The sequence below is a fragment of the Pogona vitticeps genome, chromosome 9 (assembly GCF_051106095.1).
Source record: "Pogona vitticeps strain Pit_001003342236 chromosome 9, PviZW2.1, whole genome shotgun sequence".
NCBI classification, from domain to species: domain Eukaryota; kingdom Metazoa; phylum Chordata; class Lepidosauria; order Squamata; family Agamidae; genus Pogona; species Pogona vitticeps.
Genome location: NC_135791.1, coordinates 18215358 through 18238183, shown reverse-complemented (window position 1 = coordinate 18238183; position 22826 = coordinate 18215358). Strand labels below are relative to the sequence as shown.

Genomic DNA, 22826 nt, shown 5'->3' with positions numbered 1-22826 from the left:
GCGTGCTTTGCTTTGTGATTGGCTACTAGAAGGTAAACACACTCCGAGTGCTGAAGCACATATGCAAAAGCAGTCCCACTGTAGGAGAAGAAATGCACTGTTATGCAGAAATATAAATAATAATTAAGTGACATGAAGTCCATTCCAACTGATAACAGTTCCATCCAGCATTTTTATAGAGTATTTAGAAGTGCTTTGCCATTCCCTTCTTCTGGGGGCACCCGGGGGCTTGTCGCTGACCTAGCTGCAGAGAGAGAGAGATAAATTCATTTTAATATCTACTTTGACTATCAGCCTTAGGGGTTTCTTTGATGTCAATTATATAATGTATAGGAGTCCCATGATTAGAAATCCTCCTGACATCTTTATTTTATAGAAAGTAGACATGCACTTGGAAGGAGAAATTTAGATCAGGTTTGTAATGAGAGAGGACGTATTAACTTTTGCTGCCATGTCAAGTTCCTGATCAGAATTACTCCTGAAGCTCCTAATCACTAGAGAACTTGCATGGAATATAAATAGATCTGGATAAGGACAGGTTAAATCACCACTTCCCTTTCACCCCAATCCACAGTTTCCACCCCATTTCTGCTTCAATATCTGCAATAAGAAGACTTTGACTATTCTAATTTCAGAACTCTTGTGACATGTATAGCTTGTCCCAGAGTTTAGAAAAGTTACAACACTGTTGGCCATGGAGGTTGGAGGATTCTGAAAACTGTAGTTCAGAAAGTAACTTTTCCGAGCTCTGATTGGTTTTTTGGTACTGTGTTTCCCCGAAAATAAGACAGGGTCTTATATTTTTGCTCCAAAAAATGCACTAGGACTTATTTTCAGCGGATGCTTTTTTCCCCATGTACAACACTCTACATTTATTCAAATATAGTCATACCATCTTCTTCTGGTTGCTGCACAAGGGTGGAAGGTGGACTTTCAATTAACTGGGGCTTATTTGGGGGACAGGGCTTATATTATGTGCATCCTGAAAAATCATACCAGGGCTTATTTTCAGGTTAAGTCTTATTTTCGGGGAAACAGGGTACTACCATTCAGGCAACCGCATGATCTAGTTTATCTGTGAGGCAGGAATGATATAGGTCAGTGATTCCCAATCTAGGAAGATGTAGTCCAGACATTCTTGGACTACATCTCCCAGAAACCTTGAACAGTACAGCTGGTAATGAAGGTGTTTTAGTCCAAGAACATTTGGAGACCTGGGGCTATGAACTACTGATGCAGGTTGCCAGTCTTTGCACCAAATCTTTGAAGTGCACTTTGATCTGCAGAAAGAATTGGTTGAGTAGTTACTCCCTCCATTTCTGCAGACCAAAGTGCTCTCAGAGAGACAGAAGAAAGGTAGGTTATATTTCCATTTTTTTTTCTTGGCACTTGGCAACCCTAATATGAAGCAGCAGAATTGCAAGTGGCCGAATGGACCATATCAGCTTGTAGACGGGGAGTCACTCTTTTTGAATGGTTTATTGTGCTGCAGCAAACAAAGGCCTGGAAGTAGAAATCTAGCTCAGCAAGGGATAGACACCTCTCATATCCTGGTTATTTCCTGCGTATGGCAAGACATTTTAAAAATAGCATGCCTCGCCTGCAGATTGGAGTGATAAAGAGTACGGAAGAAAGGATCGATTTGTTTCTGGGCTATGCAAGCTCAGCGTGCGTTCATTCATAAGCTGTGCCATTGCACTGTCCATCCATCTGTGTGCTTTCCAAAAACTGCTCAAAAATGTATGCCTCTGATGAAACATAAAAACAATCTGCCGTTTCCATTTTTCGATATTGTGAAGCTGCGACAGATGATCACAACCTACCTCCGGAGATTTGCGCTGCACCCTCGCTGGGTACTTTTAAGAACCAACTAAAAACGTGGATGTATAGGCAGGCCTTCCCTTCCAGTTAATTCCTCTCCTCTTTCCTTTTTTTTCTCTTTATTTGATTTATTTTGTATTTTTTCCCATTGCAAAATCATTTAATTAATTAATTGTTATAAATTTTTCTTGAACTTGTTATGTTTTATGTTGTAAGCCGCCTAGAGTGGTCGAAATGACTAGATAGGCGGGGTATAAATACAATAAATAACAATAATAACAATAATAACAATAATGACAATAATGACGATGACGATGACGATGACGATGACGATGACGATGACGATGACGATGATGATGACGATGATAATAATAATAATAATAATAATAATAATAATAATAATAATAATAATAATAATAATAATAATAATAATAATAATAATACGTGCTCTCACCCTGAGATCTTCTCTGTGCCTGTCTAGACGCACTGCTCTACCCGTATGGACCTAACTACAAAGACAGAAGCACTCCAAAGGCAGACGATGGGGCCTCTCCTCAAATCCCAATCTCTGAACACTTCTACTTTTATGGCAAGAGATATCAGTCCCTTTACGTAAGTTTCTTCCTGGTGTCTCCCTTGACCTATCCTTGTCTGTGACCCAAACAGCTCTGGCGTGGGATCAGCAGGCTGAAGGACAGGGGGTCCCCCAGGGCATCCCTGGAGATAGGCCAACCAAGATCATGTGGAGCCTATGTGGCTGATAAAGTTACGTGGCCTGCCACCTGTGAACCTTGAGTAAGATGCTTGGTTGTCCCAGAGTACCACTAGAAGGATGGACTGAAAACCAACCCTGGAAAACCTCAGGAGGGCTGGAATAATGCTAGAATTTACGTGGTGACATATAACTATTACTATTAGCCAGACAAATGGTGTTGCACCCACAATGTAGCATCACCTATTTTTAACAAAGAACTCTACAGAGATATCTAAAAGCAGAAGGAAAATCCAAAAAGAAGGGGAAAAGAATGGATTACAGTGAATGGAACTTTGAACATTATGGGATTCGTACATACGTTTGTCATAGGAGTTTCTCCCCTGCCCTCTTGTGACTGCTGTTTGAAATAGTGCAGTGGTTTTTTAACCTTGGGTCCCCAGATGTTCTTGGACTAAAACTCCCAGAAGCCTTCATCACTAGCTGTGCTGCCCAGGATTTCTGGGAATTGTAGTCCAAGAACATCTGGGGACCCAAGGTTGGGAACCACTGAAAAAGTGCAATTTATTGTCTGTTTTATGGTCAATAGGTTAAAAATGACAGGGAGACGTCCCTTTCCTTTTGTAGGTAAACAATAATGGGGTGGTGTCATTTGACAAGCCAGTCAGCCAGTTTACTCCAGACCCCTTTCCCGTGACTGACGGCCGGGCTTTCGTGGCTCCGTTTTGGGCTGACGTTGATAACCGCATCAAAGGTGAGGTGTACTACAGGCAGAGCCAGGATGAAGGGCTGTTACGGAGAGTCACGGCTGACATCAATACTTACTTCCCCAAGGAAAAGTTCACTGCCACTTGGGCTTTTGTGGCCACTTGGGATCAAGTAGCTTTCTATGGATCCCTGTCTTCCAAGGTAAGATTCTTTGGATTGGTTGTGATCTATCTCCAGCTCTTGCAGAACTCCAGATAATGGCAACACTGGCTGTTCCAATACAGTGGTGCCTCGCTTAACGACTGCCCCGCATTACGACAAATCTGCTTTACGACGATCAAAAACAGCTGATCATCGGGTTTTCAAAATGGCCGCCGGGTGCTTAAAATGGCTCCCTGATGTGCTTAGGGACAGATTCCTCGCTATACAGGCAGCGAAAATGGCTGCCGTATGGAGGATCTTTGCTGGACGGTGAGTTTTTACCCCATTGGAATGCATTGAATGGTTTTCAATGCGTTTCAATGGGGTTTTAAATTTCGCTTTACGATGTTTTTGCTTAATGGTGATTTTCCTGGAACGGATTATCATCGTTAAGCGAGGCACCACTTGTAATAGCAACCTGCTTGACCACAATTAAGGATGTGTGATTTAAAAATTAATAGAAACTGTGGCTACCAATCATTATGTTGACTGGGGCTGATGGGAAATCTTGTCCAACGATATACAGAGGAGGGACTAAACTTGTCCATCTCTGATCTAGAACAGTAGTTCCAAATCTTAGGTCCACAGGTGTTCTTGGACTAAAACTCCCAGAAGCCTTCACCTCTAGCTGTGCTGGCCAGGATTTCTGGGAGTTGTAGCCTGGGGATATAAGGTCAGGAACCACTGCTCTAAAACAAAGAACAGCAAACTAAAAATTGAAAAAATAAATAGACTTCAATCTATAATTCTAAACTCTGTGAGGTGGGTCTCAGGTGTTCTACCTCAAAACATTCAGAACAGCCAGCCCTGCTATTAGGCAGCATGTAACAGCCCCCTGAAACACCAGATCTGGGGTTTCATGTAAGGGAGATAAATTATTTAATGACTGGGGCATGCAATGGTGGGATTTCTGCCTTTAATGCCAAAAGAATGGGCTGTGGGAGAGGGAAACACATTATTTTTCGCTCTGACTCTGAGAGCTAAATACTTGGGGCCAGACCAACAGGTTTGCAGACTGTAGCTTGTAAAAAGCCCCCAAAGAGGATAGGCATATATTAAAGACAATTTACTCCTATTGTAAAGGGAGTTCTGTTCAATGTCCTCTGCTTTCTGTGCATAAAGAGACTGCTACAACATAGATTTTTTGGGCTTCTCTGCAACCTGGCCTGCATTAAATGTGCCATAAATGATGCAATAAATCTTAAAATCCCTCCTGAAGAATTGAAAGCTCTCAGGACACCGTGACCAGATTACAAAGCAGTGCAAATAGTTCCAGTTGCCAAAAAAATTGAAAGGAGATGCCAGGAGAGAGCTCATTTCTTTCTGCTCCAGTTCACTGTATTCTAATTGAAAATAAAAATAATCGAAATCAAAGAGACTAACTTCCCTCCCGCTGCTTAAATTCAGGCAGTGCTCTCACAATCTTTTTTTTTCCCTTCTCCTTTCTTGACTACAGATCCTAGATGCACTCAGGCAGGGTGGCTCATGGCCACATTGACAGGCAGATCCTGGAAATGTCTGGATCATTGACATTGCAATTCCAGGGGATGCCAGAGTTGATGATAAACACAAAAAAACCCAACAAAAGACAGAGACCTGCCAACACATTTCAGTGCTCCCCATAGGCATCGGGGGATTGAGACCAATGCAGCAGAACTATATAAAATATTATAAGCAGCTGCAAAATCTCTGAAATAACACCATTAGAGCTTCAAAAAAAGAGGCAATATGAGGAACAGCATCCATACTACATTGAATATAACTGATGCTTAGGTTTTTGGGTAAAACTTGTATTTGTTATATAATACTAGTCAGTGTCTTGTATAAAACAACAACAGCAACAACAGTAAATGGCAGGTTTGTGGCATTATTATTATTATTATTATTTTGGAAGCTCTGATGGCGCTACTGTAAGGCAGCATGGGGAAACTCCCCCAAGTGCTTTAGACATAGGAAGCTGTTTTATACCAAGGCAGCCCATTGATCCTTCTGTCTAGTTCAATGCTACTGATAATGGCTGACAGCAGCTCCCTAGTGTCTGTTCATCAGGAATCTTTCTCAGCCTCACCTCAGATGCTGCCAGTTGACCAGAGGAAAATTATCTTGTAGCTGCGCAAGTGGCCACAGAAGGAGACCAGGCTGTCCTGAGTGATCATGCTACTTGAGGAAAGGGAAAAAAGAGAGTCCACTTCCCTCCCCTAATGGGGTGCACAGATACCCACTGGATTGGCAGATGACAAGATAGCATGCTCTACCTCAGTGGTTCCCAGCCTTGGGTAACGCATGTGTTCTTGGACTGCAATTCCCAGAAGCCTTCACCACCAACTGTACTAGCTGGGGTTCCTGGAAGTTGCAGTCCAAGAACATCTAGGTTATCTGAACTTGGGAAACACTGCTCTACCTCATCTGAGGGTAGTAAGCTAGATAGGTGAAGGAGTGTGGGAACACAGTGTCCTGAGACCTTAGTGTTTTTGCTTCCTTTTGTATGCCACCAGAACAGATGTCCCACTCCACCTCATGGTAGATTTGGCCCTGAGGAAAAGACATGCAAAATAAGAACTCTGACCAGTCATTATGTACCTGTCATAGGGAAGTGAATGCTGGAAGTACCTATTTATTGTGTATGTTTTTCCTGTTTTGAATAGGTAAACACATTCCAGGTGGTTTTAGCCTCTGATGGTGAACTGTCTTTTGTTGTGATGAACTATCAGGACATCCAATGGATATCAGGACAAGCAAGTGGCGGAGATGCTCTTACTGGCTTGGAAGGCACACCTGCCCAGGTAGTTCTTGCTTCAAGATGAAAATATATATTGTTCTATTCATTCCATATGTAACTGATTGGGTACTGTCTTGTGCTATGGCTTGTTACATACAGCACTGATGTTACCTGTCTGTCATGGGTTTGGAGGGAAAGTTCCATCCTATGGAGAGTGGAAGGCGGGACATCAGGAGGAGGGGCTGTACTGTATATATATGTGAAGCCTGGGTGGTGAAAGGGAGACGCTGGGATGTGAAGAAGCAGCAGCTGGGAAGAAGAAGCTGGTGTGGGAGTCTGTGTGTCAGACAGGGTACTACTGTGTGTCAGAGTACCAACCTGATAGGTTCAGGTGTCTGTTGGTTAGCCAGAACTGATAGGTTCAGGGTCTGTGCTTCAAGTTAAGGGTTCTGTGTGAACCAAACTGTGTGTATGTATGAATGAGAATAAGCCACGTTACTTTATCTTATTCACCTGATCAATTTATTTTCCCTGTGTGTTGTTTTAAATAAACCTTATTCTTTATTTGTTTAAAAATCCATCCCTGGTCTGTGTGACTTCTTACAGGGAATGGTTGGTGGCAGCTTAGTTAAGTGTGGCAGATCCCAGTAGGTCTGGGTTTGTCACATTGATTGGTGTCCAGCGTGTGGGATACGACTGGTCCAGTTGTCCAGTGGTCCAGCAAAGCCTTGGCAAGTGTGCCCAGAGCAAGGGGGGTCTAGTCAGGGACAATCTGAGGCGCGTAGGTAATCTTCTAGGTGTACCTCATGGGGAGGTGCGCTAGTAGAAGAACGTGCCAAGTGGGAAGACTAGATTAGGGTGCTCTGAGGCAACTTGTTTTGGCGGGAAAAAAGCTGAGGCAAAACTGTGTAAAGTAGCAGTGATTTAGCCTGCCTGCTGAGAGGCCTAGCAGAGGGGGGTAGACTCTGGCTCGCAACTGTTGCAAGATTAGTGCTGAAGAACAGCAGTAATCTATAGCAAGCTGGTTCTGAGGAAAAAAAAAAAAAAAGGTGGTCGTTTTATTTTGAGGCTTGACTTTTTAAAGCAGCCTGTTCTGAGGGGGGATTATGCCCTTGACTCGAAGCCAGATGGCAGAAATGGGTGAAGTGAAAGACCCCCAGGTAGACCAAGGTTCTGAGGATGAATTTGGCTCAGTGCAAGGTGACAGCACGGGAGAGCAGAACCCAGAACTCAGAAAATTGCTCATAGCCCAACAGCATGAACTGAGGATGAGGCAATTTGAAATGGAGGAAAGGGAAAGAGAGGAAAGATTAGAGAGAGAAAAAATGCAGGAAAGGGAAAGGCAAAGGCAATTTGAGATTGAGAGAATGGAAAGAGAAGAAAGATTGGAGAGAGAGAAAATGGCGTTTGAATTAAGAAAACTGGAACTGATGAACCAGAACAATAATAACAATAGGGATTCTGAGGGAGGCCAATTGTCTAAAGCTGACCTGAAGAAATTCCCTGTGTACCACAAGGGAGATTGTCCTGAGGTGTTCTTTTCCTTAGTGGAAAGGGCGTTTGTGGACTTCTCAGTGAGGGAAACTGAGAAGATGACCATCATGCGATCTTTAATCAGTGGTAGCCTGGCTGAGGTCTATGCCGAGATGCCTGAGGAACTGATGAAAGATTTTGCAGAGTTTAAAAAACTGGTGTTTGCAAGACATGGGATAAATGCGGAACAGTTGAGACAAAGATTTAGGTCAATCACCAAAAAGCCAGAGCAGACTTTTACCCAAGTGGGGGCCCAATTGGTGAGGCTGCTTGAGAAATGGCTATCGCAGGAGGGGACAGAGACCTTTCAACAGCTTAAAGATTTGATAGCGCTGGAACAGTTCTATTCAGTTCTCCATGGGGAACTGAAGTTCCAGGTGAGGGAAAGGAAACCAAAATCTGTGGTAGAAGCAGCCGAGATCGCAGATTTTATTTCGCAAATAAGAAAGCCCTTGGGTGAGGGGAAATCTGTAGGTAAACCCAAAGAAACCTACAGCAAGTACTCTCAGGGACCAGGGAAAAGCCAGCAAGGGGGAGGGGCCCATGGTGAAGGGAAGCCCTCAGACATGAAACTAAGACCTCAGATTTTGGAGGGAAAACCAAAACAAGATGAGAGAGAATCAAAATACACCAGAAAATGTTATTTCTGTCAGGGAAAAGGCCAGCTAATCTCAGAGTGTGAGAAATTAAAGCAGCTAAAAGGAATGGTGCCTCAGGAGTCGAGTGGAACCAAGCCAAAAGCTGTGTTCTGTGTCCAGAAAGAGCAAGGCTCATTGTCACTGAGGGAGCCTGTTGCCATGGCTACTCAGTCTGGAACAGCTACATCTGCTGATCAGGCTGAGGAAAATGGTCCTCTTGTAGAAGTCAGGCGCTGCCTGTTGGTGAGAACAGATTCTCAGTTGTTTGAGACAGCAGGGGTGGACGTAGGAATACTTGACCGTCAGTATCGGGGGCTGCGGGACACTTGTTCCCAGGTGACCCTGTGCCATCCAGATATTATTCCGAGGGAATATGTAATCCCAAATGAGAGCATAAAGGTGGCAGGGATTGAGGGGCAGATAATCTCACTACCAGTCGCGGAGGTACCTGTCAACTTTCAAGGCTGGAGGGGAGTTTGGCGGCTAGCGATTTCATCGACTCTGCCAGCAGCCGTGCTCGTGGGAAATGACCTGGCTGAACATGTGAAACGGGTGCTAGTGATTACACGCTCACAAGCCACCACGGGGACAGTTCAGGGGGGTAATGATGAGCCAGAGACGGAAGCAGGTGGGGGGAGTTCAGAAGCTGTGGTGGAAACCTTGACCACAGACAGCAGATTTGGACAAGAGCAAAAGGCAGACGCCACTCTCCAAAAGTGTTTTGAACAGGTGACTGACGCCCAGCTAACACCTGAAACCCCAGTGAGATTTCTGGAGAAAAAGGGGGTTTTATATAGAGAGACCCTGAGGAATATCTCAAAAGGGGGAGATGGGATCAGAAGTCAGCTAGTGGTACCTGAAAAGTATCGCCCCATGATCTTACAAAGGGGGCACTCTGACATGTTTGCTGCACACTTAGGGGTGAACAAAACACAGCAGAGAATCACACAGAATTTTTACTGGCCTGACATAGGGAAGCAGATCAGGGAGTTCTGTAAACAATGTGATGTGTGTCAAAGGCAGGGGAATAACCGCGACAGGACCAAAGCAAAGTTGTGCCCTTTGCCTGTGATTGACACTCCGTTCAAATGCATAGGGGTGGATATTGTGGGACCTTTGCCCAAGGCCACAAAGAGGGGGAACAGGTTCATTCTCACAATTGTGGACCATGCCACGAGGTACCCTGAAGCCATACCCTTGACTAACATTGAAACTAACACAGTGGCAGATGCTTTGGTGGGGTATATGTCCAGGATGGGATTTGCCTCAGAAATAATCACAGATTTGGGCGCATCGTTCACATCAAAGCTCATGAAACGCTTATGGCAAATCTGTGGAATTAAGCACAAGGAAACCACTGCCTATCATCCTGAAAGTAATGGGTTAACTGAGAAGTTCAATGGGACTTTAATGCGCATGATTAGGGCTTACTTGGCAGAGAATCCAAACAATTGGGACCAGAAGCTGCAATCCCTTTTGTTTGCGTATCGATCAGTGCCACAAGCCAGTACCGGGTTCAGTCCATTTGAACTTTTATTTGGGAGAAGGGTGAAAGGGCCCCTTGATTTGATCAAACAAAATTGGGAGCAGATCACCCAGGATGACCCACAAGACGTTGTGACATACATAGACACCTTGATGAATGACCTAAAGAGAAATCTAGAGCTGGCAGCAGAAAACCTGCAAGCTCAGAAGGTCAGACAGAAAACATGGTATGACCACAAAGCTAGAGAGAGGCACTTTGACCCAGGGGAGGAAGTGCTTTGGCTTAGGCCCTGCAGAGAGAACAAACTGCAGCTCAAATGGGCAGGACCATATAGGGTCATTTCCAAGATGTCAGACCTGAACTACCTAATAGAGCAGGAGGAGAACCAAGCAAGGAGGGTGGTTCATGTGAATGCCCTAAAACCCTACTACAGAGGGGAACAGAGGGTTTTATTCGCGATAAAAGCAGCTGAGAGTGAGGAAGCTGAATTACCCTTCTGGGAGGGTAGAGGGGAAGTAAAATATAACCCAGAGGAGGTAAAGATCAGTCCTGCACTCACCCAAGACCAGCAGCAAGAACTAAAAATGCTGCTTAGTAAATATCAACAGGTGTTTTCCAACAAGCCGGGGATAGTGAAGGGAGTGATGCATCGGATCCACACAGGGGATGCACCCCCGCAGGCCGTATCCCCATACCGAGTAACGGGACCCTATAGGGACAAGGTGCGGAAGGAGCTGGACGAGATGCTTAGGGAGAACATAATCGTCCCCTCTTCTAGTCCTTGGTCCTCTCCGATAGTCCTTGTGGACAAGCCTGATGGGAGCATTAGGTTTTGTGTCGATTACAGGAAATTAAACCGTGTAACCACTCCTGATGCCTACCCAATGCCCAGGCTAGACAACCTGATTGAAACCATAGGGGGTTGTCGGTTCATCTCATCATTGGACCTGGTAAAGGGATATTGGCAATTAAGAATTGATCCCAGGGATCAAGAAAAGACTGCCTTTTGCAGCCCTTTTGGTCTCTATGAGTTTCGAGTCCTGAGCTTTGGTCTCAGAAATGCACCAGCCACATTCCAAAGGCTGATGGACCAGACCTTGGCAGGGCTCAGTGACTTTACAGTGGCCTACATTGACGACATAGGGATCTTCAGTAATACCTGGGAAGATCACCTGATACACCTGGAGTTAGTGCTGCAGAGGTTAAGTGCAGCAGGGCTAACAGTAAAGGCCAGCAAGTGTCAGCTGGGTAGCCCAGAAATAAAATACTTGGGTCACATGGTAGGGGGAGGAGTGATAAAACCCCTGAAGGCCAAAATAGAAGCTGTTCGTGATTGGCCTAGACCCAACACCAAGAAAAAGGTCAAATCATTTCTTGGGTTGGTGGGCTACTACAGAAAGTTCATCCCGAGGTTTAGCGAGATTGCGGCTCCGCTGACTGATCTGACGAGGAAGAAGGCTGATGACCGCATCCCGTGGACCAGCGACTGTGAGGAGGCGTTCCAGAGGTTGAAGCAGGCGCTCATCAACTATCCAGTCCTGCGGGCTCCAGACTTCGACCGGGAGTTCATCATCTACACCGATGCGTCTAACAGCGGAGTAGGAGCAGTTCTGTGCCAGGAGGATGAGAATGGTGACCAGCATCCAGTGTCCTACCTGAGTAGGAAACTTCAAAAAGGTGAGAGACATTTGGCCACCGTGGAGAAGGAGTGTTTGGCCATAGTCTACGCGATCCAGAAGGCCAAGCCTTACATCTGGGGAAGACATTTTGTTCTGTGCACTGACCATTCACCACTGCAATGGTTAAAGACAATGAAATCCCACAATAGTAAACTTATGAGGTGGGCTTTAAACTTGCAAGACTATGACTTTGAAGTGAAGGTGGTCAGAGGGTCAGTGAACTGTGTTGCTGACGCCTTGTCAAGAAGACCTGAAGAATGAAGACGGCGAAAGAACATGGACTATGTATATATTTTGGTGAACAAAAGGTTAAATGTACCTGTTTTTTGAACTTGGTTTGTATGAATAAAGGTAAATTGATGTAATGTATATGGTAAATGTTTAAATGCCTAATTGCTATGGTTAACTTAGAATGTAAGTATAAGTAAGTATGATATGGTATGTATAACTGTTGTTGTGTGTTTTATCCAGGTTGTTTTTTTGGGAAAAAGCACCTTAGCTTTCCCCCTACAAAACAACTTATAAAGAGGGGAGGTGTTACATACAGCACTGATGTTACCTGTCTGTCATGGGTTTGGAGGGAAAGTTCCATCCTATGGAGAGTGGAAGGCGGGACATCAGGAGGAGGGGCTGTACTGTATATATATGTGAAGCCTGGGTGGTGAAAGGGAGACGCTGGGATGTGAAGAAGCAGCAGCTGGGAAGAAGAAGCTGGTGTGGGAGTCTGTGTGTCAGACAGGGTACTACTGTGTGTCAGAGTACCAACCTGATAGGTTCAGGTGTCTGTTGGTTAGCCAGAACTGATAGGTTCAGGGTCTGTGCTTCAAGTTAAGGGTTCTGTGTGAACCAAACTGTGTGTATGTATGAATGAGAATAAGCCACGTTACTTTATCTTATTCACCTGATCAATTTATTTTCCCTGTGTGTTGTTTTAAATAAACCTTATTCTTTATTTGTTTAAAAATCCATCCCTGGTCTGTGTGACTTCTTACAGGGAATGGTTGGTGGCAGCTTAGTTAAGTGTGGCAGATCCCAGTAGGTCTGGGTTTGTCACATGGCTAAAGGCAAAATTTTAGTTTATATGCAGGAATGTGTTGTCAATGTTACTTGGGCTATGGTGACAGAAACAAGAAGATAAATTAACCACAATGTTCTCCCACCTATATGAAAATCTTAAAGTCTTGCAACTACAAAAATAAAAACAGACATTAAAGATAACCCCCAACAGAAAAGGAAAACCCTTCAGGGGTAATTGTGTGTATGTCTCAGCTTGCTGGCTTTCTCTTATCTTCTTGAGTTTTCAAATTAGTTTGCTTTGTTTGCTAATTGGTCTTCAGGTCTCCCAAGTGGTAGGATCAGCCCTTAATCCTGTCTCTCCAACATTAATGCCTTTTAGACTCAGTTACGGCCATCGATAATGTCTGCTTTGGCACTAAATAGCTGTCATTCTGAAGAGACAGAAGGAATTGATAAGCACAATATCAACAGCTGTGTTGTAAAGATCATTGGCAGGAATTGATTATTAACTTATGGGCTAGCCTAAATACTTAGTATTAAATGGTGTTCTCACTTTGCTGAAGGGCAAAGAGAAACAGACCCCCCCAGTGGCACGCATAGCTCTGTTCTCTAGAAAAAGAAGATGCTGGAAGCTGATGTTCCCTAGCATCTGTTCTTCTGAGGTAGTTGTCTTACTCTGCCAAGTGGCAGGGCTGGCTATGAAGAAGTCTAAGGGACTTTGAATTCTTTAGTTATGAGACTGCTTGTTTATGCCAGTTCAGAATAGTTCATTGTACATAAAATGAGGAAGGGAACTATTAGCTAAGAAATGATGTATTCTCAGGACACGCAAATGAATCACTCACACTTAGATCATTATGTTCTTTTCTCTCTCTCTCTCTCTCTGCCCACTGCCCGTCACCTCAGGCTGGCTTTAACAGTGGAGATGCTGACAATTACTTCAATATCCCTGGATCTTGGACCCCAAGCATCATTAACATCAGTTCGATGAGCAACATCATGGATCCTGGGCGCTGGGTTTTTGAGGTGGATGTGTTTGCCGTCCCTAATGGCTGTGTATACAAAGGTATCTTGACTCCTGTTGGCTGAATCCATAGGAAGAGCCGGGAAGGGCCTACTTAAAAGCTGATTTTGCCCAACACATTGCTTCTACTTAGGAACAGCTAGATCCTTGAGGGAGCTCCTAACTTGGGCATGAAGACAGTAGCTGTTTCCCATTTTGTCATATCCATCATCTCATCATTACAATTCTTCCCCCCCTGCTTTGCCTAATGACGGCTGTAAATGGTTTGTGACTCCTAAAATACAAAGTATGAATTTCCATGGATTGCAATGCTCTTCCTCAGAGACATGGAATTATAACAATTTTGTAAAAGCAATAACAAAAGAGTCTTGTGGCATCTTAAATATTATCAGTTTTTATCTGGTGTAAGCCCTCACAAACTGCATTTGAACCCATTATATCCAAGTCTGTCATTGCTTTCTTGTTATTCAAAAGGAACTGGAACGGTGATGGTTTAAATTACTTTTTAAAATCCCAGCATGCTTCAAACCATTGCCCTGTGGTACAAAAATTCACTTAGGCAGTGAGGCCAAATGATGGAATTAAAAAACAACCAAAGCCAACTATGATGTAATAACAATATCCCCTCCTTCTATTACAATCACAACTGATTTACAGCTTAGTTACTATTAAAAGGAATTAATTACAAGTAATTTATGCTGTGTTACTAGTTATTTCTAAGTTCTGCTAAAACTAGAACACTTAAAAAGAGCCTCGTGGCGCAGTGGTTAAAATGCTGTACTGCAGCCAAAACTGCGCTCACGACCTGGGGTTCAAATCCCAGGTAGCCGGCTCAAGGTTGACTCAGCCTTCCATCCTTCCAAGGTCGGTAAAATGAGTACCCAGCTTGCTGGGGGGGGGGGGCAATGTGTAGCCTGTATAATTAAAAAAAATTGTAAACCACCTTGAGAGTGCTTGTAGCGCTATGGGGCGGTATATAAGTCCAATAAATAAATAAATAAATAAATAAAATAAAATGCTTGTGCATTTTAACCGGCATAAGTTTTTAGGGCGATTTACTCTACTTATCTAACTTGCCATTTGTGTTTCTAGCAAACTTCCTGCCATCCAATGCCATCTTCTGGAGTGAATTGGCCTGTGAGGAAAAATGCCAGTGCATGTCCAACAGTCCCAGGGTGATGTGCCAGGCCAGGAGCTGCTCTGCAGATGAGGTCTGCCAGTCGGTTTCATGGTATCATGAGTGCAAGCCCTTCCATCGGTAGGCATGTGGCGAAATGTGTTCAGTTCACACTGAAGTGCCAACTGAGATTTGAGCCAACATTCAGTTTTTCACTTAAAAGAAAACCCATTTTGCTAAATGTTGTTGTGGAGAAATGTACACTTTAAGGAGTCCCATGCTTCAGCTTTGGCCAAACCCTGAACCCAATTGGTCCAGTCAAAGAAGAAAGGCAAAACTGGGTGGAACCGACCACCAGGAGGGATTATGTGAAGAGGAACAACGTCATGATTTGGGGAGGAAAGAAAGGGAGATGTGCTTTGCCCATGAGCAGTTCTAGAACAAAATCTGAAGCATGAATGTTACTAAAACTTGCCAGTTGGAGTGCGTAAATCACTCTGGATAAACTAGGATCCTCCTCAAAGCACAGCATGAGCTTCCAAATCAGAACTCTGTGCACAGTGCTAATGTTTTAAAAAAAGTACTCAGAAAATATATTAATTAATGAATTATATACTCTGGTTTCTCTTCAGATCATCTAAATCATTTTAATGTAAATATCACTAAAATATATTATGCCAGGAAAAAAATGCTTACAGAAATGGGTTTATCAGGCAAAAACTGCATGATGTATTAGGAGACCTGCACATAAAAGGCATGCTTATTTTCATGAAACGCAGTGTGAAGGATCAGGATGAATGAAAGACCTGCAAAAATAAGATATTAAAATTGATGGATTTGTCGATCCTTCTTGACAGGGCGTCCTGCCAGGTTGTAGGTGGATGGCACTACCTCACCTTTGATGGCCAACTGTACCACTTTCAAGGCGACTGCACTTATGTGCTTTCTCAGGTCTGTGTCCCCTTGCGAAAAAATAGTCTGGAATATTATCGAGTGGAAGGAGAAATGCTTCGAACGGCCTCAGCGGCAGCACACATAAGACGCTTGCGCATGGCAGTCTACGGACAAGACATTGTTGTCATTCCAAACAGCCCTGAAGCAGTCATGGTGAGTGATGTGAATTTTGTATCTTATCCAAAACACTCTTCTCTTCAAACTCCCTACCCTACTCTTCTGTCTTCATTTCCTCCTATTGTCTGCCTGCCTGTTTATGATCCAGTAGAGGTTGGTGCCTCTGAAGTCTGCGTAATACTGAATCCCATCTGGATTTTAGCCCAAACTCTAAGAACTTTAAACGCAATTATTTCAATAGGTTTAGAGCCAACAACCATCTCTGTCTGTCTGTCTGTCTGTCTGTCTGTCTGTCTGTCTGTCTGTCTGTCTGTCTGTCTGTCTGTCTGTCTGTCTGTCTGTCTGTCTATTCTCATGAATATATTTTGTCATTAGGTTTGTCACTTCTGGATAAATAATGCAATAATATAGGATATGAAAACTAAACTTGTGATACTCTTAAATCTCCTAGAGAGGTGCTTTATACCATGTCATGTACTGTACCATATTCATATGCCAATAAAACTTTTCTCTATCTATCTACCATATATTTATCCACCTAGGCCTTTGCCATCAACTTCAATAGGCAACAACCCGCAGGGTATTTCCCTCCCTAAGCTCTAATTCCCCCTTTCCAATATGGCTGGAACTACACACTCTGGGAAAACTGGGTGGAATTTGCAGCAACACCTGTCCCTTTATACAAGGCAATCCCTACTGTGGTTTCAAAATGGCGACCAATCTGCACTTATTAAAACTGCAGTAGGGCTAGCATCTGGGTCTTACTCCCCTTAGAAGGCTTCCCTAGATGGAAAAGCTTTGGGGACACCCCTTTACAGACCTCTTCTGCTTCTTTCTTTAGACACCTGCAGCCCTAATCCTGGACTCAGCCCCAACCCCATTAACCTTCAGATGGGGTTGAGGAGCTTGGCAGGAGGAGCATTGTAGAGGTACCCACTGGGGAACGCCATGGACGGCTTGTATCTCAGGTCCTCACGCACCATCCTGGATGTTCCATTACTGGTCCCAAGCCACTTAGAAGGATTGTCAGGCTCTGGGAGACTCACCTTCTAGCCAGCCCACTGGGAGGCAAAGTGTTGTTTGCACAAATATGTTGCCAACTGCCCAGAGAGTGCTTCAGCACTTTGGGACAGTATATAAGTTGAAACAGCAACAACCTTCCAAGACTAGATGCATGATTGCTTTAATGCATTGATCATATTAAAACAAGACATAGGTTGCAAGCAGGCTTGTACCTGTTTGCAGCTGAATCACAATAAATAGCTTTGTTACAGATTAGAGCAGGATCTCCATATCCGTCAGGGATCAGTTTCGACCTACTGCCACCCCCATGGATGCTGAAAGACACCGATTATAACAAACACTATTTTAATAATAAACACTATACATGACATAGTCTCTGGCTCCCTCTAGTTCAGTAACTCCACCTTTTGAAATATATATTTCTAGGATTTTTCTTTTAATATTTTAAATATTTTCAGACGGTGGATAAGTGAATCAGGGGATAATGATCCTGAGGATAAGTGGGTCCTACTATGTTGCAAATAAGTTGTTCCAACCCCTATTTGTCTTTTAATTAGAGATGCCAGGTTTGAATCTGAGACCTAATGTGTGGTGCAGGTGCTCTACTGCTAGCTACTGCACAGAATTACACCTAAAAATAACTTGGTAACTGCCAGTTCTATTATTCAGTACCCAAAAGTGACATGCTATATATAATGATGCTACTTTTAACTAATCACATCCAAGGTCTGGTCATCTGTGATTAATGCACACCACTCCAAGATCACCATATTCATAGACTGCATGAATGATTTGCTTCTCTTAAATGGAGATGCTGGGCTCTGAAATGAAAATCAGTTGCCATAGCACTGAGCAATGGTCCTGGTTGCTTAGCAACTGGACACAGGATAAAGATGTAGGAACCGATTAAGATCTGTAATTCTGAGAGGAAATCAGAGTGTCAATCTCAGTCTAGCCAAAGCTTTTAGACTCCCATTATTAGCAACACCGTCTTAAATCCAATCGAACTAACCAGTGTGAGATATAGTGTATGATGGTTTTAGTGTTGGACTAGAATGTGGGAAACCTGGGTCCAGATGCCGTTCATACATGAAACTCTTGGTATGGGTTTGGGCTAGTCAAAGGGTGCAATCAGATGGAGAAATAGCTCACATCTTGGACCTCTTATGGTCCAGCACAAGCTATTTTTCAGTCATCAGATGACATGCAGGAGATTGTGAATCACTCAGACTCTGCTCCATGTCCAAGCCAGAACTTTTTGGTCCAGTGGTAGTCCTAGTCTCATTTGGAGCCGGGCTGGGGTGATTCCTGCAGGCACAGAAAGGTTGCTTTAGTAGAAATCACTTCCAGGTAACCCTTTCCAGCACAATGAGAAATGATCCTTTATTGCAGTGGTCCCCAACCTTGGGCCTCCAGATGTTCTTGGACTACAGCTCCCAGAAGCCTTCACCACCCCCTCTGCTGGCCAGGATTTCTGGGAGTTGAAGTCCAAGAACATCTGGAGGCCCAAGGTTGGGGACCACTGCTTTATTGCCTTCTGACCACAACCTATGGTCTCTCAGCTAGGCACAACTCACAGAGTTGTTGTGAAGACAATGGTGAGGAGGAGAGTCATGTACACTGCCTTGGGCTGTGTGGAAGAAAAGGGTACATCTAAATGTAATGATGGAGAAGCGGAAGTATAATGTTTAAATGATGTTTTAACTCTGCTTCCTTTTGCAAAATTGCCTACTAGATCAATGGGATAAAGACCCTCCTTCCGGTGGTCCTTCTTGGTGGCAAGGTCCGAGTCCATCAAAGTGGATTCTCTGTGAAGATAGTGACTGATCTGGGCATAGAAGTATCCTCTAGTGGGAATCAATATGTGGAAATTGCTATTCCAGCCAGCTACCACAACGCCACCTGTGGCCTCTGTGGAACACTGAATGCAAATTCTGATGATGAGTTCATGGCACCCAATGGCTCCTTCCTAGCCTCAGCTACTCTGTTTGCAAAGAGCTGGCAGGTGAAGGAGAGAGAAGAACAGTGTGGGGATATCCAAGAGCTGTCCGCCTGTCCTCCAGCCGAACTGGCTTTCTACTCTGGCTCCGAATACTGTGGCATTCTCAAGAAATCCCCAGGCCCCTTCGCACATTGTACTCAGGCCTTGCCCATCTCAAATTTCATGGAAATCTGCACACATGACCTTTGCAGGTCCAGGGGAAACCGGACAGTCCTGTGTGAAATGCTCCGAATTTATGCCGAACGTTGTCAGGCATTCAACATCACCGTTGGACAATGGCGATCAGACACATTTTGTGGTGGGTCAAAAAGACAAAGAAGAAAAATCAATGATCTGTGAAACCTCAGCGCAGTTTTATGCTAGGGCATTTGCCAAGGAAGGGAAATGTATAATACCGAAAAGGGATGTGGATTAGCATAAAATGCATGCATGCATAGTACAGTCGTGCCCCGCTTAATGATTATCCTGCATTATGACGAATCCGCTTCATGACGATGTTTTTGCGATCGCAGTTGTAATAGCAAAATGATGTTTTAAATGTTTATTTTATTTTATTTTATTTTATTTGCTTTGCGAAGATCGGTTCCCTGCTTTGGGAACCGATTCTTCGCATTACGATGATCAAATCAGCTGATCGTCGGGTTTTCAAAATGGCCACCGTGTGCTCAAAATGGCTCCCCGCTGTGCTTAGGGACGGATTCCTTGCTATACAGGCACCGAAAATGGCCGCTGTATGGAGGATCTTCGCTGGATGGTGAGTTTTTAGCCCATTGGAATGCACTAACTGGGTTTTAATGCATTTCAATGGGTTTTTTAATTTCACTTTACGACGTTTTTGCTCTACAGCGATTTCGCTGGAACGAATTAATGTTGTTAAGCGAGGCACCACTGTATACATATCCGTACAAAGATGGCAATCGTTACTGTAATCAGGTCAGTGGTTCCCAACCTTGGGTCCTCAGACGTTCTTGGACTGTTGCAACCCCCAGAAGCCCTTGCCACCACAGCTACTGGTGAAGGCTGTGAAGGCTTGTAGGAGTTGAAGTCCAAGAACATCTGGGAATCCAAGGTAGGAAAGCACTGGATTCAGTCATAGTATGGCACCATAGCAGAGAAGACTATGACCAGTAATCTATGTGCCCTTTCAACCTGTGATATGAGAAGAAAGAATTATAGAGCTGTAGAATTGGAGGTACCCCAGTTTCTAGTTCAACCTCTACTGGTTCAGAAGATCCATATTTGGAGCACCTCAGACAACTTTTGTTCAGAAACTTCCAACATAGACAGCCCATCATACTCCTAAGTGATCCATCCCATTGTCAAATGGCTCTTATCCTCAGCCATTTCCCCCCCCCCCCAATGTTAAGTCAACATTTCCTTTCTTATTTCAATTGGTTGGCTCTGGTCTTACCAGCAGGAGCTTTACAGATTAGAAGATATACTTGTTCCATCTTCTATGGCCTTGCTGATATCTGAAGAAGATTATTACATCAAGTTTGGTCTTGGGCTCTGCAGGCTGAACAGACCTCATTCTCTCAACTCTTCCTCATAAGGATTGGTCTCCAGATCATTTACTCTCCTTATTACTTTCTGCTGGGCATACCCTAACTTCTCCAGCATTGTGCTGGATCAGACCAAAGTCTTATCTAGTCTAGTCAGGAACAGATGGAAAATTAAAAGAAAAATTGAGGGAGAGGGAATTCTGAATATCACTGGTGTGTATACTGCGTGTGTTTTAAAAACAGAAATGGTGGCGGAATTGGGCAGAGACATGCTTTAGAGGCAGCCATATATGGTCCTCCACATACAGTCATGCCTTGCTTTACGATTGCCCCGCATTATGATGAAACCACATTACGACAATCTTTTTGCGATCACAATTGCAATGGTCTAAATGGGTTTTTTCACTTTGCGATGATCGGTTCCCTGCTTCGGGAACCGATTCTTTGCAAAACGATGATTTTAAAACAGCTAATCGGTGGTTTCAAAATGGCCACCGGGTAAACAAAATGGCTCCCCACTGTTTTCTGGGACGGATTCCTTGCAAAGGCAGCGAAAACAGCTGCCCTATGGAGGATCTTCACTGGATGGTGAGTTTTGACCCCATTGGAACGCATTGAAGGGGTTTCAATGCGTTTCATTGGGTTTTTTTTCACTTTACGATGTTTTCGCTTAACGGCGATTTTCCTGGAACGGATTATCGTCGTTAAGCGAGGCACCACTGTATTGTTTGAGGACAGCACTCATCACTGTTGGCTTTGTTGGGCTAAGGCTGATGGGAGTTACAGTCAACAACATCCAGAGGGCAGCACTTTGCTATCTGGTACTTTAGAGCATTGGCAGTACTGGGGGGGGGGTATTTGGGCTATGCTTCAGGCAACCAAATGTCTTGTGTCAGCTTTGATGGTTATTTTTAAAGGCATCGCATATGTCCTTCCTCTAACAGGAATCACCTGTCCAGAGAACAGCCACTACGATCCTTGCGCTACAGCCTGCCCTGCCAGCTGCCAGGATTCCACTGCACCTCTTTTCTGTACTCAGCCTTGTAGGGAGGGCTGCCCTTGCAACAGGGGCTACATCCTTAGCGGAGGAGTGTGTGTCCCTCTGAACCGTTGTGGTTGCATGTTGAATGGCCGGTATTACCAACTGGGAGAGGAGGAGATCCTGGAAGATAACTGTAGCACCAAATGCTCGTGCAGGCTCCCTTCCCACCCTATGGAATGCAATGAACATGCCTGTGGGGTGCTAGAAACATGCAACGTGGTGGATGGCGTGCTGGGCTGCCACCTAGAGAAATCTGGCCTCTCCTGGGTCTTTGGAGACCATTATGTCACATTCGATGGAGTCACCTTTGATTACGGAGGGGTGTGTAAATATATTCTGAGCAAGTACTGTGGCCCTTTCGGCCACCTCCCAGACTTCGTCATCAAAGTGGAGAATGAACACCGCGGTTCCTTGGCTGCCTCATGGGCACGGCTGGTGGAGATCACCGTCTATGGGGAGCACATTGCTATAGCGGCCAATCATTACGGCAAAGTGCAGGTAGCGTCATCATCCACCCTCCTTCCTTACCTTCTGAAATGGGATAGCATTGATCATGAGTCAGCTTTCTAGCAATCAAGGTATAGGAGGAAGGAAACAAGCTGAATCTACACTGCAATGCATATCCATTCTTAGGTTTCTGTGTGCACTGCCTTACTTTAATCCACACCCCATCTCTGGACCTTTAAAGGCCACACAAACACCCTCTTCCGCAATCCCCACCCACGCTCAAAAAAAAAGAATCTTACAAAAATGGGATAAGTTAGTTGAGAGAGCTTCCTTGCGCCCTCTAGAGGCTAATTTATTGTTTTAAAAACATGTTTTATGATAGGAGCATCAAGTGTACTGGGGAGTCCTCGAAATGGGGAACGTTATATTTTCTGGGAGGTGGGAGGGCTGTCATGGAGAGGAGGTGAATCTGTTTCCACCCCAATTGTGCGCACTTCAGTCTGGAGCTAATTCAACATTGGATATGCAATATAGAGGCACACATGCACACACATGAGCCCATAGACACACAGACCAGACATATATAGGACCAGAACCTAATCATTCCTGTAATTGGCTAATTAGGAACAGAGAAGTATTATTGCTTTCCTCTCATGTATCGAGCACCCAAATTCTGAAGGTACCTACATTTTGTTGGCATGAAGCGGCACAATGGTAAAAAAAAAATCCGTTGAAGGTCTGATTAGAAAGTCTACATTCTCATGAATAAGTAAAGTGGATTTTAATTTATTTATTTATTTGCAATTAATCATTTAAAAGCTGTTTGGTAGGACATGCCATTGTACTGTCTCTTCGGTGGGTTGCTCATTTGCAGCTTATTCAGCAATATATTTATTTACTGGCTCGTTTGATGCAAAGTAATTGGATTTTACTTTGATCAAAGGCTGGAAGGAATGCCACTCCTGATTAAGGAGGTGGTGTTGATTATGATAAAGTGATTGCTCTCAGCTGTTGTGGTCCAGCCCTTGCGCTAAGTGTCTGACCACTAATGGACAGTGTAAATCTCTTTGGCAGAAATGCGAAA

General features: G+C 44.1%; 1 protein-coding gene across 1 annotated transcript; it reads left to right on the top strand.

The window, feature by feature from the left end:
• The first annotated feature begins 1591 nt into the window (after positions 1–1591).
• LOC144584248 (alpha-tectorin-like) lies at positions 1592–18972 on the top strand. Its single transcript, XM_078379971.1, has 9 exons — positions 1592–1622; positions 2303–2433; positions 3161–3442; positions 6088–6225; positions 13421–13580; positions 14631–14796; positions 15633–15762; positions 18485–18754; positions 18943–18972. Exons 1-9 carry the CDS (start codon positions 1592–1594, stop codon positions 18970–18972), a joined length of 1338 nt encoding a protein of 445 aa, XP_078236097.1.
• Positions 18973–22826: the final 3854 nt, after the last annotated feature.

Coding starts and splice junctions, on each gene's coding strand:
- LOC144584248 (XM_078379971.1), top strand. CDS start 1,592: ATGCCTCGCCTGCAGATTGGAGTGATAAAGA. Junction 6,226..13,420: donor TGGAAGGCACACCTGCCCAG/GTAGTTCTTGCT, acceptor CCGTCACCTCAG/GCTGGCTTTAACAGTGGAGA. Junction 15,763..18,484: donor ACAGCCCTGAAGCAGTCATG/GTGAGTGATGTG, acceptor ATTGCCTACTAG/ATCAATGGGATAAAGACCCT.